This window comes from Rhinatrema bivittatum, chromosome 2, assembly GCF_901001135.1.
Source record: "Rhinatrema bivittatum chromosome 2, aRhiBiv1.1, whole genome shotgun sequence".
Taxonomy (NCBI): domain Eukaryota; kingdom Metazoa; phylum Chordata; class Amphibia; order Gymnophiona; family Rhinatrematidae; genus Rhinatrema; species Rhinatrema bivittatum.
Genome location: NC_042616.1, coordinates 818,448,521 through 818,468,217, shown reverse-complemented (window position 1 = coordinate 818,468,217; position 19,697 = coordinate 818,448,521). Strand labels below are relative to the sequence as shown.

Below are 19,697 nucleotides of genomic sequence, written 5' to 3'. Positions count from 1 at the left end.
TTATCAATATCCCAGACAGTGGAACTCGGGGCCCTTGGTTTGTCATCTGTATCCAATTCCTCTTTTCCCTCATGCTGTCTAAGCAAGGAGCAATGCTGCAGTTGCGTTAAAAACATCAAAACATATTAGTTAAGGGTAGTAATCTCCTTGCCTTCTGCTAAGGGTAGGAACCACCCTACCAGCAAGTTATCCCCCTGGACGCTTATCTCATTTCCGTCCTCTAGCCATTAGAGATCCACAGTGTTTATCCCATGCCCCTTTGAATTCTTTGACTGTTTTTATCTTCACCACCTCCTCCGGAAGGGCATTCCAGGCCTCCACCACCCTCTCCATGATGAAATATTTCCTGACATTGGTTCCGAGTCGTCCACCCTGGAGTTTCATTTCGTGACCCCCTAGTTCTATTGTTTTCTTTCCAACAGAAAAGGTTCAAAGTTCGTGCATCATTAAAAAGTTTTAAATATATAAACGTCTGTGTATCTCCCCTGCACCTCTTCTCTTCCAAGGAATACATATTCAGATCCTTTAGCCTCTCCTCATAGGTCTTCCAATACAGACCCCACACCATTTTCATCGCCCTTCTCTGGACCACCTCCATCTTGTCACTATCGTTTTTGAGTTATGGGCTCCAGAACTGAACACAAGGGGATTATCACTTCCTGTTTCTTACTCGATATTCCTCTCTCTATACAGCCCAGCATTCTTCTGGCTTTTGCTATCTCCTTGTCACATTGCTTCACCACCTTCAGATCAGACACTATCACTCCAGGATCCCTCTCTCTTGGTCTGTGCACATCAGTCTTTCACCCCCATTACATACAGCTCTTTTAGATTAACGCATCTCAGATGCAGGACTCCGCAATTCTTGGCATTGAATCCCAGCTGCCAAATCTTCAAACCACTCTTCAAGCTTTCTTAAATCACTTTTCATTCTCTCTACTCCTTCTGGCATGTCCACTCTATTGCAGATCTTAATATCATCCACAAATAGACAAACTTTACCTTTTACCCCTTCCACAATGTCGCTCACAAAGATACTGAACAGAACTGGTCCCAACACTGATCCCTGTGGCCCTCCGGTTAACACCATTCTCTCTTCAGAGTAAGTTCCATTTACCATTACACACTATCTCCTGTCAGTCGACCAGTATGTAATCCATTCCACCACCTTGGCGTTCACTCCCAAGCTTCTCATTTTATTCACCAGCCTCCTCTGCGGGACTGTATCAAAAGCTTTGCTGCAATCCAAGTAGATCACATTGAGCACTCTTCCTCAATCCAATTCTCTAGTCACCCAATCAAAAAAATCAATCAGATTTGTTTGACAAGATCTTCTACTGGTGAATCCATGCTGCCTCGGGTCCAACAACCCACCAGATTGTAGATAGTTCCCTCTCTTTTCCTTCAGCAGTGTCTCCGTTAATTTTCCCACCTTCGAGGTGATGTAACCTGCCTGTAGTTTCCAGCCTCCTCTCTGCTCCCACTCTTGTGAAGCAGGACCACCACCGCTCTTCTCCAATCACTCGGCACCACTCCCGTTTCTAGGGATCTATTGAACAGGTCACACAGTGGAGCCGCCAGCACATCTCTGAGCTCCCTCAGTATCCTGGGATGAACCTCATCAGGCCCCATGGCTTTGTCCACTTTCCAGGGATCTATTGAACAGGTCGCACAGCGGAGCCACCAGCTCATCTCTGAGCTCCCTCAGTATCCTGGGATGGACCTCATCAGGCCCCATGGCTTTGTCCACTTTCCAGGGATCTATTGAACAGGTCGCACAGCGGAGCCGCCAGCACATCTCTGAGCTCCCTCAGTATCCTGGGATGAACCTCATCAGGCCCCATGGCTTTGTCCACTTTCCAGGGATCTATTGAACAGGTCACACAGCAGAGCCACCAGCTCATCTCTGAGCTCCCTCAGTATCCTGGGATGAACCTCATCAGGCCCCATGGCTTTGTCCACTTTCCAGGGATCTATTGAACAGGTCGCACAGCGGAGCCGCCAGCACATCTCTGAGCTCCCTCAGTATCCTGGGATGAACCTCATCAGGCCCCATGGCTTTGTCCACTTTCCAGGGATCTATTGAACAGGTCACACAGCGGAGCCGCCAGCACATCTCTGAGCTCCCTCAGTATCCTGGGATGGACCTCATCAGGCCCCATGGCTTTGTCCACTTTCCAGGGATCTATTGAACAGGTCACACAGCGGAGCCCCCAGCACATCTCTGAGCTCCCTCAGTATCCTGGGATGAACCTCATCAGGCCCCATGGCTTTGTCCACTTTCCAGGGATCTATTGAACAGGTCGCACAGCGGAGCCGCCAGCTCATCTCTGAGCTCCCTCAGTATCCTGGGATGAACCTCATCAGGCCCCATGGCTTTGTCCACTTTCCAGGGATCTATTGAACAGGTCACACAGCGGAGCCGCCAGCACATCTCTGAGCTCCCTCAGTATCCTGGGATGAACCTCATCCGGCCCCATTGCCTTGTTCACTTTCACTTTGCCTAGCTCTTTCCATACATTCTGTTACAGAAACGGAGTTTCGTCTACCCCATTCTCAGCTATGAATCTGTTAACCAGCGACGGTCCTTCTCCAGGGTCTTCTTCAGTGAACACCGAACTGAAGTATTTGTTTAATATTTCGGCCACTTCTTCGTCTCTCTCCACACACTGATCCTTGTCATCTTTCAGTCTCACTATACCACTTCTGGCCACCCTTCTTTCTCTGATGTATCTGAAAAATGTTTTGTCACCTTGCTTTGCCTCTTTAGCAATCTTGACTTTTAGCTTTCCTGATTTCTTTGTTTCCCTCAGTTTCACCAGATATTCTTCCCTGTGTTCCTCTTTTTGGGATCCGTTATACTTCTTGAATGCTCTTCTTTTTGCTTTATTTTTTCAGATTGGTTTCTTTTTCCTTTCCTAACATAAGGATTTGTTGCCTCTGTAATAGCGCCATTCAGTTTGGCTCACTGCTGTTCCACCTCACCCAGTTTCTCCCAGTTCTCTCTCTAGGAACATTCCAATTTTGACAAAGTCTGTACTTGTGAAATCAAAATTCAGGTCTTCGTTTGACTTCTCTGTATCCTGTTTGTAATATCAAATTATACGTTAGCCTACATAAGGCCCTAAGAAGCCTGCAGAAGCTTAGTATCTCTGTATCTAAGCCAGAAAAAGTTAGTTCAACCTTCCTATAAACAGGGGAGTCATAAATGGACTGTGAAAAATCTGGTCCAAGAAAAACTATAACAAGGAACAACAAGAAAAATACTATTAAACTGGCCAACAAAGCAAGTTCCTATGCAGGATGTTGGCAGGAAAAAACCAAGGAGAGTACCTGGACTGGTCGGACTCTATGAAAGAAAACTATCAGTTAAAAAATATATTATTTCCTTCCTTATCATCTCAGCAGACCAGTCTAACACAGATGGGAGATACCCAAGCCACATTCAGGGAGAGAGCTAGACAACAGTGCAAGTAAAATGCCTACCCCGAAGGAGGCAGATTGTCTAGCCAGTACATCCAACTGGTTATGGATAAGGAATTCAAATAAGCCCAAGTAGCTGACTTAAAAATCTCCTCATGAGAAACCCAACGCAGTTCCACCCACGATGCCACTTGAGCCCTCGTAGAACGTGCCCTAAGGCACTGAAAATCCCTTAGAAACGTAGGCCGAAGCTATAGCCTCCTTAATTCACCTAGCAATCATGGCCTTAGAGGCCACCTACCTTTCCTTCAACCATGAAACCGAACAAGCAAATAATGTGACTTCTTAAACAAGTTAGACACCTTCAAGTATGGAAGCAAAATTCTCTTTATTTATTACTATTTAAATTCCACGTAACCAACAATGGTACTAAGTGGATAACATAAAATACATAAATATAATCTCTGTCAGAAGATATTAAACATAAAACTAACAATACAACACACTGAACAAATCATAAAATAGCATCTTAAACTAATCTGATAGCCTGACTTGGAAAGGCTTCTGTAAATAAAACTGACTTAAGCTGCTTAGGAAATACTGTACTGTCAGAAAGTTATCTAAGAGCTCCCCCCCCCCTAGATTCCCTCCGTGAAAAAAAAAACAGGAGCTCCGCAGATTATTTCAAATGAAAGGATGAAACCACACTGAGTAAAAAGGAGGGAACTGTATGAATGGAAACCCCCAACATCACAGAAAGACAGAAAAGGCTCCCTGCAATGGAGGGCCTGGACTCCGAAATACACCGAGCTGACAAAATGGCCACCAAAAAAACAGCCTTTAAAGGTTAAATCCTTAAAAGAAGCTCCCTGACTAGGCTCAAGTGGAGTCCTGCACAAGGCCTGAAAGAACAAATTTAGATTCCAGAAGGTCAAAGCCAGAGTCACCTTTACCACTCTTCTCTTCTCCAGGGAATAAAAGGGGGGATCTTTTAAGCAAATTTTAAGGCGTAACCATTTCTTATGACCAAAAGGATCCACTGATGTGATACGCGTCCATTCCCCATAAAACTGGGACAGACCCCCCCTGTTTTCTGAATTAGGAAGTGAGCCTTTTGTATCTCATTGGGACCCCATGCACTGGGAAAGCTACCATTCCTTGAGACCTTCCTTCCGCTCCAAAAGGACTGCGATTTACCTCTGGAAAGATCACTCCAAGACGTGGATGGCTTTCTTGGACAATAATGTTGCACATCTCTGGATCTGCTCAGACCTCCTGTAGGAGATCCTTTAAGTTTCTCTTTGGGCAACATGAGGGACTTATTGTGCCCATAATGTTTCACCATCTATTTCAAGTCCTCCCCAAAGAGAAGCCTTCCCTTAAAATTTGAACTTGCTCAAACAACTTTGAATCCACCATCCACAGACCAGTTCACAACCACAAGACATGCCTGGCTGCTACCCAAGTCGCCATGTTTCTAGCCAAAGTATGGATAAGATCATAAGGCATCCTAAACAAAAGCCGAACTGGCCTCCAGCCTCTCTGCCTCCTTTAAGGAAAAACTCTTGCGAGATTCCCAGCAGAATTTAGTGAGCTCACTGTAAGTGCTCTTTGAACATTAAACTACTACAGACCTGTGAGGCTACAGCAGCCTCTTCAAAAGACTGCTTCAGCATTACGTCTGTTTTCCTATCCTGTTAATCCTACGGGGCGGTGCTCCCTTCTTCATCACAGCCAAAATCAGTGTCCACTTTCAGAAAACTCAAAAGATCCATGACTTCGGCAGACAGTGGCTACAGTTTGGCCACTCTCAATCCCACCTGGGGCACGTCCCATTCAGCCATAACCAGTGCATGCGCTGTCCTGCGACAGGGAAACTTCCTAGGTGATCTCCGGAGCCGCTCCAGGATGAGATCCTCTTCTTCCTCCACAGAGACAACCTTAATGCTCAGCTCGGTCAAGACTCGGGAAAGCAACCCAGCAAGTCCCTCACTTCTGAAAAGGTAAACAGCCCTTGGATCATCACCGTCCATCAGAGGAACCTCACCCTCCGCCAGAGGCACTATCCAGTAATTTCCTGAACCCAGGAATTCCGCCCCAGAAAAAGCTGCATCCATCTCCAGATCCTCCATCGGGTCCAACATGGGCCTCAGAATCGCTCCCTGAAGGGGGGGCGTTAGAGTCCAACCCTTCCTCAAACAAAGCATTTGTTTGCAATAAAAGCACAAACGTTGGAGAAATCAGAGAATCTGGGAAAAGGAGGTCCAATCCCCATGCTCTTCCTCCCGATGTTTATGTAAATTCTTCTCCACCGGAGAGAGAACAGGAGTTTCCGAAAAGACTTCCCTACAGGAGCCACTGGAAAACAAAATGCTCAACACCACCACCCCCATGACGGGCCTGGCCCAGACCTGGGAAGGGAGGCAGTTCCAACCTCCACAGAGGCTTGCCCGACTGCAGGAGATGTACACGCAACCACGACAGGCTGGGTCTCCAAATCCAAAGAAGTGCAACAAACTCCCATAACCCTGGAGATCCTGCGCCGGCCCCCACAGAGAGGGCAGCATTTCCCACACTCCACTGACCTTAGGCCCCAATCAAGAGGCCCGAAAATCGCTTTAGTGTCCAGGAAAATAAAGCCTTTTTTTTTTTTTTTTTTTAATATGTCCCTGCAAAGTGGTGAAGGGCTCTTCACTTCGCTCCTTACACGTGCAGCCACCTCCCACCAAGAGAAGGATGAAGCAAGAATAGAGTAAAGGTGGGGAGACAATGGAGGAGAGGAAGCCAGATTCCTCTATCAAGCCCTCTCCCCTCCTCCCAACACAAATCAGGCCCAAGCAATTGGAGGTTCATCAACCCCTGCTTGTCCCATTCAACCAGGAATCCCAAAATCTCCAGAAGAGCAGCTGCAGGCTTTACACTGCAGAGAATACTAAGCTGCTGCAGGTTTCTTAGGGTTTATGTAGGCTGACATCAGCAAAACTGTGGCTCTCTGCCTCCATCTACTGGTAGGTGGGAGCAAACACATCCAAGCTGGACTGGTCTGGCAGGAAGACAAGGAATCCTAATTTTTGTCTTTTCCAGATTCATCTGTAAACAGCGTGATTTGCAGCAGATAACTAGCAGGTTTCTGTTCTCTTGCAGCCCCTTCTGGGGTAAGTCTAGGGATAAAATTTATTTTTATTTATTTCGGGTTTTTATATACCGGCATTCGAGATCGCAGTCACATCATGCTGGTTCACATATAACAGTGTGGTCTGCATACAGCAGGCAACTGATCTCCAGGTTGTTTAGTTTCAGCCTTGGGGCTGAGAATCTCTCCAGGGCAGCATCTCCAAACGGGTTAGTTTTACTCATAGTATGACAGGAATGAACCTCATTCATAAAACAAGGTAGGTTAGGAATGATCTCAGTCTCTCAAATATATTGCTAATGTCCTCCTTAATACCTGCAATGTACCAAAGAGAGCTTCCTCCTGGAGTTTACTGGATGTAATACCTACAAGGCAGCATTATCAAGGTGCACTTGGAAGTTCTTTTTAATCAGGCCACTGGCACCTGATACAATTGAGACTATTTCTGTATCTTTCTGCCACGTTTTCATGGTCTCGGATTGCATCTCCTGGTACTTGAGAATCTTCTCTCTCTCCATAGGATCCACAGAGCAGTCACTGGGTATTGACACCTTTGTCAGGAAAGGCAAGTTGGTTCTTGCCTGTTAAATTTTCCTTCCTGGAATAATCACAGATCAGTCCAGACAAGTGGGTTTTGCATCTCTGTCTCCATCTGCTGGTAGGGATGCAAAACCCACTTATCTGGGCTATGAACAGGAATGCCGTTCTTGTGTTTCTCTCCTTTAGCACAATCTCCAGTTTTCCAGCATCAAGCTCATTGGTTGGAATGGGAATATCCCAAGCGATCCCAGCTTCTCCATTGCTGGCGTTGTAGTCCCACTGTTTTTCTGGTACAGCAATCTTTATTTTATTTAAGTTCATTTATATTGCGTTTCACAATATAGTTCAAAAGGGGATATTACAGAGTTTATGCGGTTTCCCACGGATAAGCCGTGTCCCCAGGCCTTCTGACATCAACATCTCACATCCAGCGACGAAGTGCATAACCGTTTCCAATTCTCTTATACAGAATCGGTATCCTATCTGTTTTACGTTCTTCTCTATCCCAACTGTGAACCATCTTGTCCACAGTCCTTCAACCTGTGCTGCAAATTTTCAGTTTCTCATCTTTTGCTCTAAGTTCACCTTTCCTTAGCCATTCTGGCGTCAGATTTTGACCTGCATGTTTAGTTTCAGCCTTGGGGCCGAGGATCTCTCCAGCAGCGTGGGAAGGTCATTGATGGAGATGCTGAAGAGGGAGGGGCTGACGCCACATCCCTGCCTCACTCCTGTCTTTACCTTACAGGTGATGGATGAATACATGGACTGAATTAGATCACAGAGTGTTCCCTCAGTTTCAGTTTGCAATAGGTTACGGCTGAGCCGTCTCCACCTGCTGGAAAGGAGGCTCGACCCATGGTCTGGACTGATCCGGGTACGTACAGGGAAAGTTATGTTAGATTCTCTGAAGGAAGCTTCTCTCTGAAAGTGTACGGCACAGGAATCAAATTCATCCCATCAACACTGCTAACGCTGCACCCATAATTAGTGCAGCGTGGGCCTGAGCGTGTCAAAGGCCAGGACCACTGACCACATTTTGTCAAAAGGTCAGCCAGAGTGTGCGCTGCTTTCACATTTATTCCATGTGGGGAGATTAACTGTAGCAGATTTTTGGAAGGAGTCTCCTCAAATTGACTTTTGGTATAACATGATTGCAATACTCTAGCAAATGATCTTTGCTTGGAAAGGTTATGAGGGTGTCTGGGGCTGCTGCTGGACACGGCACGGATCTGCTCTGTGAGTTTAGTCTTAGTTTGACAGAAGCTCATACTGATTTCTGTTATTTTTGCCTTCTCTTTGTACGTGGCCTATTCTGTATTGTGCAGCACCCTGGTTCCTTGGCTTCCATCTTGTGCAAAATCAAAATAAACAGGAAAAAAAAAACCCAAGGACCACAGCTGAACTGAGCCACATCAGCCATGTGCGACTGCTGCCAACACCCGTCACGAGTCACAGACCCCACAGCCACCCCCCACCTTCCCAGCTCCGTCGCCCGCAGAACAGGGTTGGCCTCTCTACGCACTGCCAGGCATCTGCAGGAGGGAGGAAGGCTTGGCCCTTGCTTACCGTTCGTGGTGGAGAGATTCGCCAGGGTCTGCAGGACATAATAATGGGGCAGGATGCCAGGCTGGAACTTAGTCAGCATCTCTTCCATCACACTGTTAGTAAAGCGCTTCCCAACGGCAACAAGGACATCGCTGGCTGCCTGCTGCCACTCTGGAACTAGATCCTGAATCACAAAAAGGGGAAAAAAATCAGTCAAGCACAGCACAGTAACACGCCCAGCCTTACACGTTTTCCAACGGCAGCACAGCTTTCAGGCATGAGCTCAGCTACGGGCCAATGCCAGATGTAAGAGAGGCACCCGGGAAGCAGCGCACAGAAGCCTTGCATGCTCTGCACTGTGCATCACCTGGACAGGGTCCTTATTCCAGTGGTCCCCTGAGCCTCAGGGGTAGCCGTGCTCGGTCTGACACACTAAGCCTAACTGGTCCATGCTGCCTGTCACCACACAATGAATTCAAGCAGAGAAATGGGCAGGTGGCACTCCCAATGCAGAAAACCAAAACCAAGAGACCGGGGCCAGAGCTCCTAATCCACCCCGAACCAAGAGACCGGGGCCGGAGATCCTAATCCACCCCGAACCAAGAGACCGGGGCCAGAGATCCTAATCCACCCCGAACCAAGAGACCGGGGCCAGAGATCCTAATCCACCCCGAACCAAGAGACCGGGGCCAGAGATCCTAATCCACCCCGAACCAAGAGACCGGGGGCCAGAGATCCTAATCCACCCCGAACCAAGAGACCGGGGCCGGAGATCCTAATCCACCCCGAACCAAGAGACCGGGGCCGGAGATCCTAATCCACCCCGAACCAAGAGACCGGGGCCGGAGATCCTAATCCACCCCGAACCAAGAGACCGGGGCCGGAGATCCTAATCCACCCCGAACCAAGAGATCGGGGCCGGGATCCTAATCCACCCCGAACCAAGAGACCGGGGCCGGAGATCCTAATCCACCCCGAACCAAGAGACCGGGGCCGGAGATCCTAATCCACCCCGAACCAAGAGACCGGGGCTGGAGATCCTAATCCACCCCGAACCAAGAGACCGGGGCCGGAGATCCTAATCCACCCCGAACCAAGAGACCGGGGTCGGAGATCCTAATCCACCCGGAACCAAGAGACCGGGGCCGGAGATCCTAATCCACCCCGAACCAAGAGACCGGGACCAGAGATCCTAATCCACCCGGAACCAAGAGACCGGGGCCAGAGATCCTAATCCACCCCGAACCAAGAGACCGGGGCCAGAGATCCTAATCCACCCCGAACCAAGAGACCGGGGCCGGAGATCCTAATCCACCCCGAACCAAGAGACCGGGGCCGGAGATCCTAATCCACCCCGAACCAAGAGACCGGGGCCGGAGATCCTAATCCACCCCGAACCAAGAGACCGGGGCCGGAGATCCTAATCCACCCCGAACCAAGAGACCGGGGCCGGAGATCCTAATCCACCCCGAACCAAGAGACCGGGGCCGGAGATCCTAATCCACCCCGAACCAAGAGACCGGGGCCGGAGATCCTAATCCACCCCGAACCAAGAGACCGGGGCCGGAGATCCTAATCCACCCCGAACCAAGAGACCGGGGCCGGAGATCCTAATCCACCCCGAACCAAGAGACCGGGGCCGGAGATCCTAATCCACCCCGAACCAAGAGACCGGGGCCGGAGATCCTAATCCACCCCGAACCAAGAGACCGGGGCCGGAGATCCTAATCCACCCCGAACCAAGAGACCGGGGGCCAGAGATCCTAATCCACCCCGAACCAAGAGACCGGGGGCCAGAGATCCTAATCCACCCCGAACCAAGAGACCGGGGGCCAGAGATCCTAATCCACCCCGAACCAAGAGACCGGGGGCCAGAGATCCTAATCCACCCCGAACCAAGAGACCGGGGGCCAGAGATCCTAATCCACCCCGAACCAAGAGACCGGGGGCCAGAGATCCTAATCCACCCCGAACCAAGAGACCGGGGCCAGAGATCCTAATCCACCCCGAACCAAGAGACCGGGGCCGGAGATCCTAATCCACCCCGAACCAAGAGACCGGGGCCAGAGATCCTAATCCACCCGGAACCAAGAGACCGGGGCCAGAGATCCTAATCCACCCCGAACCAAGAGACCGGGGCCAGAGATCCTAATCCACCCCGAACCAAGAGACCGGGGCCAGAGATCCTAATCCACCCCGAACCAAGAGACCGGGGCCAGAGATCCTAATCCACGCCGAACCAAGAGACCGGGGCCAGAGATCCTAATCCACCCCGAACCAAGAGACCGGGGCCGGAGATCCTAATCCACCCCGAACCAAGAGACCGGGGCCAGAGATCCTAATGCACCCGAAACGCAGGGCAGCTGCCCAGAAACCCCAGCGAGTTCCTACAAGAACCTTCAAGGTAAGTAATTGCATCTAATGCAGGGAAAATCCTTTTCTGCATGCTCCCTCCCTCCTGCAGAGCCTCGCCGAGCTGCCGGGATGGGATTAGTCAGCCCTTAGACTGTATCAGTTAACAGCAGCCCATCTTGTGCGGGCATAAGACAGGTCTTAACAGGCGGCAGCTGAAACGCCCCCAAGGCACAGACTGAGTCCAAGCAGTGATCAGGGCAGACAGAGCAAGGCAGGTCGAGATACTGGCTGAGGTCGAGACAGGCAGAAGGCAAAGGGAAGTCGAGGTCCAGGCAGAGGTCAGCACGAGACGTCAGTGCAAGGAAGTCACAGCGGGGAGACGGGAGCAGGCTGGAACAGGGCACGAGCAGGACAGAGACACGCAGAGGGACCTGCTGCAGAGTGCAGGGAAGTCACAGGGGGGAGACGGGAGCAGGCTGGAACAGGGTACGAGCAGGACAGAGACAGGCAGAGGGAGCTGCTGCAGAGTGCAGGGAAGACACAGGGGGGGAGATGGGAGCAGGCTGGAACAGGGTACGAGCAGGACAGAGACAGGCAGAGGGAGCTGCTGCAGAGTGCAGGGAAGACACAGGGGGGGAGATGGGAGCAGGCTGGAACAGGGCACGAGCAGGACAGAGACACGCAGAGGGAGCTGCTGCAGAGTGCAGGGAAGACACAGGGGGGAGACGGGAGCAGGCTGGAACAGGGCACGAGCAGGACAGAGACACGCAGAGGGAGCTGCTGCAGAGTGCAGGGAAGACACAGGGGGGAGACGGGAGCAGGCTGGAACAGGGCACGAGCAGGACAGAGACACGCAGAGGGAGCTGCTGCAGAGTGCAGGGAAGACACAGGGGGGAGACGGGAGCAGGCTGGAACAGGGCACGAGCAGGCCAGAGACACGCAGAGGGAGCTGCTGCAGAGTGCAGGGAAGACACAGCGGGGAGACGGGAGCAGGCTGGAACAGGGCACGAGCAGGCCAGAGACACGCAGAGGGAGCTGCTGCAGAGTGCCAGGAATGAAGGGGTCTGAACGCTTCAACCTGACAAAGGACTTCATGTACCAGAATTCCCTGCTTCATGACGGGTTTACTTACAGTCTGCAATACAGCTGTAATTAGGACATTGAGAAACTCTCTGTCAGCACATTGCACATTTTCATTTTTTTTGGCTTCGCTGTTCTTATTCTCTGATAAGCTTTCACTGCTGTAACCTAGATTAGAACAATGGATGTATTATGTGATGGGCTGTATTACTGCAGACTCGCAAATTCCTTTCCAGAACTGCAAGTCCCAGCAGCCTCTCCTGCAGAACATGGGAGAAGTTTCACGAAAGTTCCAGGGTGTCTAGGGAGGGGGTCAGTAGCCCCTTCAGCCGGGATGTGCTTGCTCAGCAATGCTTAGAACGCATGTGTAAAAGATAAGAACTGTAAAGTGCATAAGAGTCTGCTCCTGGAGGGGAGGGGCATGCAGTTGTACTGAGCCTTTGTCTTAGCTGCATCTTGCTGACAATAAAAGTCTATCTTTACGGATCAGTTGTCTGGACCTCCTTACTGACTAAAAAGAGACGGTTACAGGAAGACACAGGGGGGAGACGGGAGCAGGCTGGAACAGGGCACGAGCAGGACAGAGACACGCAGAGGGACCTGCTGCAGAGTGCAGGGAAGACACAGGGGGGAGACGGGAGCAGGCTGGAACAGGGCACAAGCAGGACAGCGACACGCAGAGGGAGCTGCTGCAGAGTGCAGGGAAGACACAGGGGGGAGACGGGAGCAGCCTGGAACAGGGCACGAGCAGGCCAGAGACACGCAGAGGGAGCTGCTGCAGAGTGCAGGGAAGACACAGGGGGGAGACGGGAGCAGGCTGGAACAGGGCACGAGCAGGACAGCGACACGCAGAGGGAGCTGCTGCAGAGTGCAGGGAAGACACAGGGGGGAGACGGGAGCAGCCTGGAACAGGGCACGAGCAGGACAGAGACACGCAGAGGGAGCTGCTGCAGAGTGCAGGGAAGACACAGGGGGGAGACGGGAGCAGGCTGGAACAGGGCACGAGCAGGACAGCGACACGCAGAGGGAGCTGCTGCAGAGTGCAGGGAAGACACAGGGGGGAGACGGGAGCAGCCTGGAACAGGGCACGAGCAGGACAGAGACATGCAGAGGGAGCTGCTGCAGAGTGCAGGGAAGACACAGGGGGGAGACGGGAGCAGGCTGGAACAGGGCACGAGCAGGACAGCGACACGCAGAGGGACCTGCTGCAGAGTGCAGGGAAGACACAGGGGGGAGACGGGAGCAGGCTGGAACAGGGTACGAGCAGGACAGAGACACGCAGAGGGACCTGCTGCAGAGGCACTGGGTGTTGGCTCCGAGCTGCCCTTTGTACTAGGCAGCGTGTGATGGCCTGGGTGCGTGTTGCGGGAAGTCTATAAACGGGCTCAGGAGCTGCAGGAAGTTCAGCCGGGGCCCTTGGACGCAACACGATGCGGGAGATGCTACAGACTAGAGGTGAGGGGCCTTACAAAGCTCAAGAGTAGGAATGCTTTCAGACGTCTGAGAGGGTTAACTGTCTTTGAAAAAAGCATAATGCAAAGTATAATATAGCATAAAACAATATAAGTGAATCCATTTTCCACTTATAATGCTGAAATTATTCCCATAGAAAGCTTTTGTTGTTTTAACTTAATACGTTTCTTGACAAGCTTCCTCAGGTCAGAACAGAATGAGCAAAAGATGCAATCACAAGGCACCGACCCGAGGAAGGGAGTATTGACTCTCAAAAGCTAGTCAAGAAACCCAATGAGAAGAGGAGATCTCCTGATATGTTCCCTGCTTATATTTGTTAACCTCTCTTTCCATGCATTTCATTGGACTAACAGGGCAGCCAATAAGAAGAGATCTCCTGATATGTTCCCTGCTTTTATTTGTTAACCTCTCTTTCCGTGCATTTGATTGGACTAACAGGGCAGCCAATAAGAAGAGATCTCCTGATATGTTCCCTGCTTTTATTTGTTAACCTCTCTTTCCATGCATTTGATTGGACTAACAGGGCAGCCAATAAGAAGAGATCTCCTGATATGTTCCCTGCTTTTATTTGTTAACCTCTCTTTCCATGCATTTGATTGGACTAACAGGGCAGCCAATAAGAAGAGATCTCCTGATATGTTCCCTGCTTTATTTGTTAACCTCTCTTTCCGTGCATTTGATTGGACTAACAGGGCAGCCAATAAGAAGAGATCTCCTGATATGTTCCCTGCTTTTATTTGTTAACCTCTCTTTCCGTGCATTTGATTGGACTAACAGGGCAGCCAATAAGAAGAGATCTCCTGATATGTTCTCTGCTTTTATTTGTTAACCTCTCTTTCCGTGCATTTGATTGGACTAACAGGGCAGCCAATAAGAAGAGATCTCCTGATATGTTCCCTGCTTTTATTTGTTAACCTCTCTTTCCGTGCATTTGATTGGACTAACAGGGCAGCCAATAAGAAGAGATCTCCTGATATGTTCCCTGCTTTTATTTGTTAACCTCTCTTTCCGTGCATTTGATTGGCAGCCATACCACTTCCTCCTTAATGTCAGACAGCGGCACCATTTAATCAGGACCCGGATCCGCTTCATGGCATGTCATAGCCGCAGCTGCACTTATTGCAATGGGACAGAACCAGAACCGGATCAGCCTGCTCCCACCCTCCAGCCTGAACTCCACACCCCGAGGCTGCCATTTAAGTGATGCACCACCTCCACTCCTCCGTGGGGATTTGGGGCTGTTTCCAGGACTACGAAAGCAAGCAACATTTTCTCCCAGGTACATCCAAACTAGTAATTAAATTACTGAGCAGAACAAATATTTGGAGAGACTTCTCGAGTCACCAGACTCCCCTCCCACCCTGCACTCCACGCACACGCACGGCCCAGAGACGTGGCTGAAAGCCAAAGATCAGAGGAGGATACAGGAGATGCCTGAAGGGAAAAAGCTTCCAACAGGATGAGCTGCAAAAACAGCAAGCTCAGAAAAAAAACAACCACAGGGGCAGCAGATGAGGCCCAGGCATCTTCTGCTTTGCTTCTCTCCCATGCATGAGCAGAAGAATTCCCCGACTCCACCCTATTCCTGCACAGTAGCCTCTGTACCGGTGCTTCTTCAGAGCTCAGCACACTCCAGTCACTAGCGGTGGCTCTTCAGTAAGTCCGAGCTCCTCTCTGAGAACCTGCATGCCTCCGGCATGGGGGGCGATCCAGGGGCCGCACGCACACCGCGGTGGCTCTTCAGTAAGTCCGAGCTCCTCTATGAGAACCTGCATGCCTCCGGCGTGGGGGGCGATCCAGGGGCCGCATGCACACCGCGGTGGCTCTTCAGTATGTCCGAGCTCCTCGCTGAGAACCTGCATGCCTCCGGCGTGGGGGCGATCCAGGGGCCGCACGCACACCGCGGTGGCTCTTCAGTATGTCCGAGCTCCTCGCTGAGAACCTGCATGCCTCCGGCGTGGGGGCAATCCAGGGGCCGCACGCACACCGCGGTGGCTCTTCAGTATGTCCGAGCTCCTCTCTGAGAACCTGCATGCCTCCGGCGTGGGGGCAATCGAGGGACCGCACGCACACCGCGGTGGCTCTTCAGTATGTCCGAGCTCCTCTCTGAGAACCTGCATGCCTCCGGCGTGGGGGCAATCGAGGGACCGCACGCACACCGCGGTGGCTCTTCAGTATGTCCGAGCTCCTCTCTGAGAACCTGCATGCCTCCGGCGTGGGGGCAATCGAGGGACCGCACGCACACCGCGGTGGCTCTTCAGTATGTCCGAGCTCCTCTCTGAGAACCTGCATGCCTCCGGCGTGGGGGCGATCCAGGGGCCGCACGCACACCGCGGTGGCTCTTCAGTATGTCCGAGCTCCTCGCTGAGAACCTGCATGCCTCCGGCGTCGGGGCGATCCAGGGGCCACACGCACACCGCGGTGGCTCTTCAGTAAGTCCGAGCTCCTCTCTGAGAACCTGCATGCCCCCGGCGTGGGGGCAATCCAGGGGCCGCACGCACACCATGCCTAGCATCTCCTCCCCTTCCCCATCCCTTAGTTATTCCAGCCTCTCTCTCTTACCCCCAACGCTGAGCGGCACAGAAACAGCAGGCGTTCAGCGCTGGATGCGACTTCGGCTGAAGCTCACTGAACTGGCTGCCATGACTCATTTCTGCACTCGGAAGAGAGCCGATTCCATCACGACGGGTTCACGAGGATCTTGGCATTTCTCACCCTTCGTTTTCACATTTTGGAGAGAGACTGGTGGGACTTCCGGCGCTCTTTTTTTTGGACATACGAGTCTTGTCCGTCTGCCCCATGGAGGCTGGTGCACCACACAACATTTTTGTTATTGTAGCTGTGCCTTGGGCATGAAAAGGTTGGGGAGTCCTAATCATACTTCAGTTCCAGCAGAGTTTCCACCTCCTCCACTGGTAGGACATCCCAGGCATCCCTCAGCCTCTCAGCACAGAAGTGCGCCCTCATGTTCCCTCTGAAAGTAACCAGATGGCCCATCCAGGCTGCCTGGCTATTACGGTCATATCACAGCGCTAAGTTGCATACATTTAATCGGCTGTAAAATACTCTTCCTTAGTTCCTCTGTCCTTCGACATCCTCCCCCTCGGTTCTTACAAATCCCAGCCCCCTCCCATGTATTACCACCAAGCTTTCTAATAATCCCAACAGCCACCAAAACCAGCGAGACTGTTGTCCCATACTGGTTGACCTTGTCTTCTCTTCCCACCGCTCTGTGCAATTCAATGCTGTCCCCCGGTTTTTTGGCTCTTTGCTATTCCAGATAGATGAGCATGTGAGTTTCCATACCTAAATCAGTACCTAGCCGCCACCCCCATTCTCTTCTGTCCCATACATGCTTCAGTTCTCTCAGTTTTTGGTCCTTACCACCTTGGCCAAAGACAAGAGGAAAGGCCTATCAGACGCTGAGCAGAAGCCTTCGTTACTAAGAGCAGGCTGGCACCTTACCTTAGACCTGGTCATTTCACTAGAGGCTTGAACGATGACAATCTTGGCTATGTCCATTTCCAGACTCTCAAGGTTCGTCCTCACCACCATCTCGATGGCTCTCAGGATGAGTGTACGGTGTTGGGGTGCCAGCTAGGGAAAGACAACCCAACACATTGTGTGAGATTTAAGCTATTACTATTATGCTACCAAGAACCATATTTCTCTGGGGACTTCTGGAGTTCAGCAAGGGGCACAAACAACTGTATAAACAGTGTCCTCACCCCACACCAACACGTAAACTTGCTCACCACAGAAAGGCTCTGAATGCAAACACTGAGCGGCAGCTTGTGATACAGCCCCCGACCCTCCCACTAGCATCATGGGTGACCTTCAGGTGAGGAACCCGAGGGACACTGCATGGTTCCTCTGTAGGCTGCTGTAACTTTTACTGGGCCAACAGGAGAATTAGCCACAGAAATAGTATCTACATTTTTGGATAAGAGTTCCCCTTCTGCAGATGAATCCTCTGAATAAGGGACCTGCTGTGTGGCCTCAGAAGCTCAAGCACAGCATCTTTGTATGACTGCAGCGTTGGCCTGCAGATAATCCAGGGTGAGAAGACACATCATGCTGGCGATAATCCAGAGGAATGTCAGAGGCAAGAGGGACTCCACCATACCTTCTCAATCTGTGCGAGGTACTCGTTACACGTCAGTAAAACCTCTCCCAGCTCAGCCTCTCCCATGAAGCTCAGAGAATTGAGGATCTGCTCCTGCACAAATAAATCCTTGTCAACTGAGGCATCAAGCAGCGTAATGGTGAGCTCTGAGATATGAGAGAGAGAGAGAGAGAGGCAAGGTAAATCCCTAACCTTATACAGCATGACAGCAAATTCTGGGACAGACAAAGAGACGTGCAGGATAAAACAAAGTTACTTACCTTCAACAGGTGTTCAGAGAAAGGAAAATTGGTTCTCACCTGCTAATTTTCATTCCTGTAGTACCACAGATCAGTCCAGACTCCTGGGTTTTGCCTCCCTGCCAGCAGATGGAGACAGAGAAAGTTTCACTGACATTGTACATAACCCAGTGTGCCACCTGCACTCCCTCAGTATTGACCTGTACACCCAAGCCACGATGACAAGAACAATAACATTTCTAAGCAAACTCTCTCCCCTCCAACGAGCTGGAAGAAGGTGAAGTTGCCCAAAAAGACAATGGAAAACTTGTTTCCCAAATTTAACATAAGCGATCTGCACTGAAAACCTCCAACACCTCATCACTATTATCAAAGCAACAGTATGAGCGGCAGACTCTTCCCCCAAGTAAATGGGCGGGATTCTGGACTGATCTGTGGTACTACAGGAACAAAAATTAGCAGGTAAGAACCAATATTCCTTTCTCTGTATGTACCCAGATCAGTCCAGACTCTTGGGATGCACCTAAGCTCCTCTTAACTCAGGTGCCCTTTAGAAACGTAAGTCGACTCGACTGCTTCCTTCAGCCACCGCAAATGCCTTAGACGCCTTGCTTCCCTTCTTTGGACCACTCCACAGTACAAAGAGGTGATCCGATCTACAAAGAGAAGATCAGACCTACGGAAATCATACGTGACCTTTAGATATCTCAATAATGCATGCCTCCTATCTAAGAGCCTAAGCTACCCCGCGTGAGGCATACAGGAATCCAAATCTGGAAAAGCTGGAAGCTCCTCTGTCTAACTAAAATGGAATGCCGAAATTACCTCAAGCAGAAAAGAAGGCGCCATGCATAAAGGTACCCTCGAATCAGACATCTGTAGGAAGGGATCTTAGCATGACAGCACCTGGAGCTCCGAAATTCTCCTGGCTGAACAAAATAGCAACCAAGAAAACCACTTTAAGAGTCAAGTCCTTAACCATAGTTCTCTTGAGTGGTTCAAACCAAGCCTTGCAGTGTCCTCTAAGGACTAGATTCAGATTCCAAGACGGATGCAAATTCTTAGCTCCCCAAAGGAACTGTAGAACATCCGGACGTGCAGACAGAGGATACCCTTGCACCTTACCCCGGAGACAAACTCAGTGTCACTACCTGGATTCTCACAGAGTTAAAGGCCAAAATATGTGACACCCTAACCTGAACAGGCTGAGGCTTCACTCAATCAACAGCAGACCAGGACTCGAAGATCCTCCAAATTCAACACATACGTCAAGGATGTAGAAGGTCGCCTAACCTACAATAAGGTGGAAATAACTGTTTCAGAATATCGCCTCCATCTCAGTTGTCTCCTCTCAGAAGCGAAGCCATGAGACAGAAGTGAAACACCTAACCTAAAAATATTGGCTCTGGTGGAAAAGGGTCGACTTATGTCCAAAACTCAGGGGCCTGTCTAAGGCCATGTTGATCTGATCTGGGAAGCATGGTCGATGTGGTAACTCTGTAGCTACCAGGATCACATTGCCCGGATGTATCTCCATCCGCTGTAATCTCTTGTCCACCAGAGGCCACGAAGGGAAGACAAAGAAGAATCCCTCAAGTCCACGGCAGCACCAGAGATGCGATTCCTTCCATACAGTGTTCTGTTCAGTGCTGTAAAACTATGACACCTTGGTGTTCTCTTTGGTCAGGAGCCTGCATGCACACCAATGCCACCCGGACTTACACGCACACCCCTTCCAGGATGCACGCAAATACGCTTTCAAGACTGAGTCATGTTGTATGCG

The 19,697-nt window shown here is 50.8% G+C and overlaps 1 protein-coding gene across 1 annotated transcript in view; it reads right to left on the bottom strand.

The window, feature by feature from the left end:
• The window catches only part of MROH1 (maestro heat like repeat family member 1), a gene marked incomplete in the record, with an annotated part of 402,473 nt that overhangs the window by 343,390 nt on the left and 39,386 nt on the right, over positions 1-19,697 (bottom strand). Inside the window, 3 exon segments of the mRNA XM_029592292.1 lie at positions 8,663-8,825; positions 17,015-17,146; positions 17,676-17,821. Of these exon segments, the coding sequence (XP_029448152.1) occupies positions 8,663-8,825; positions 17,015-17,146; positions 17,676-17,821 (441 nt within the window).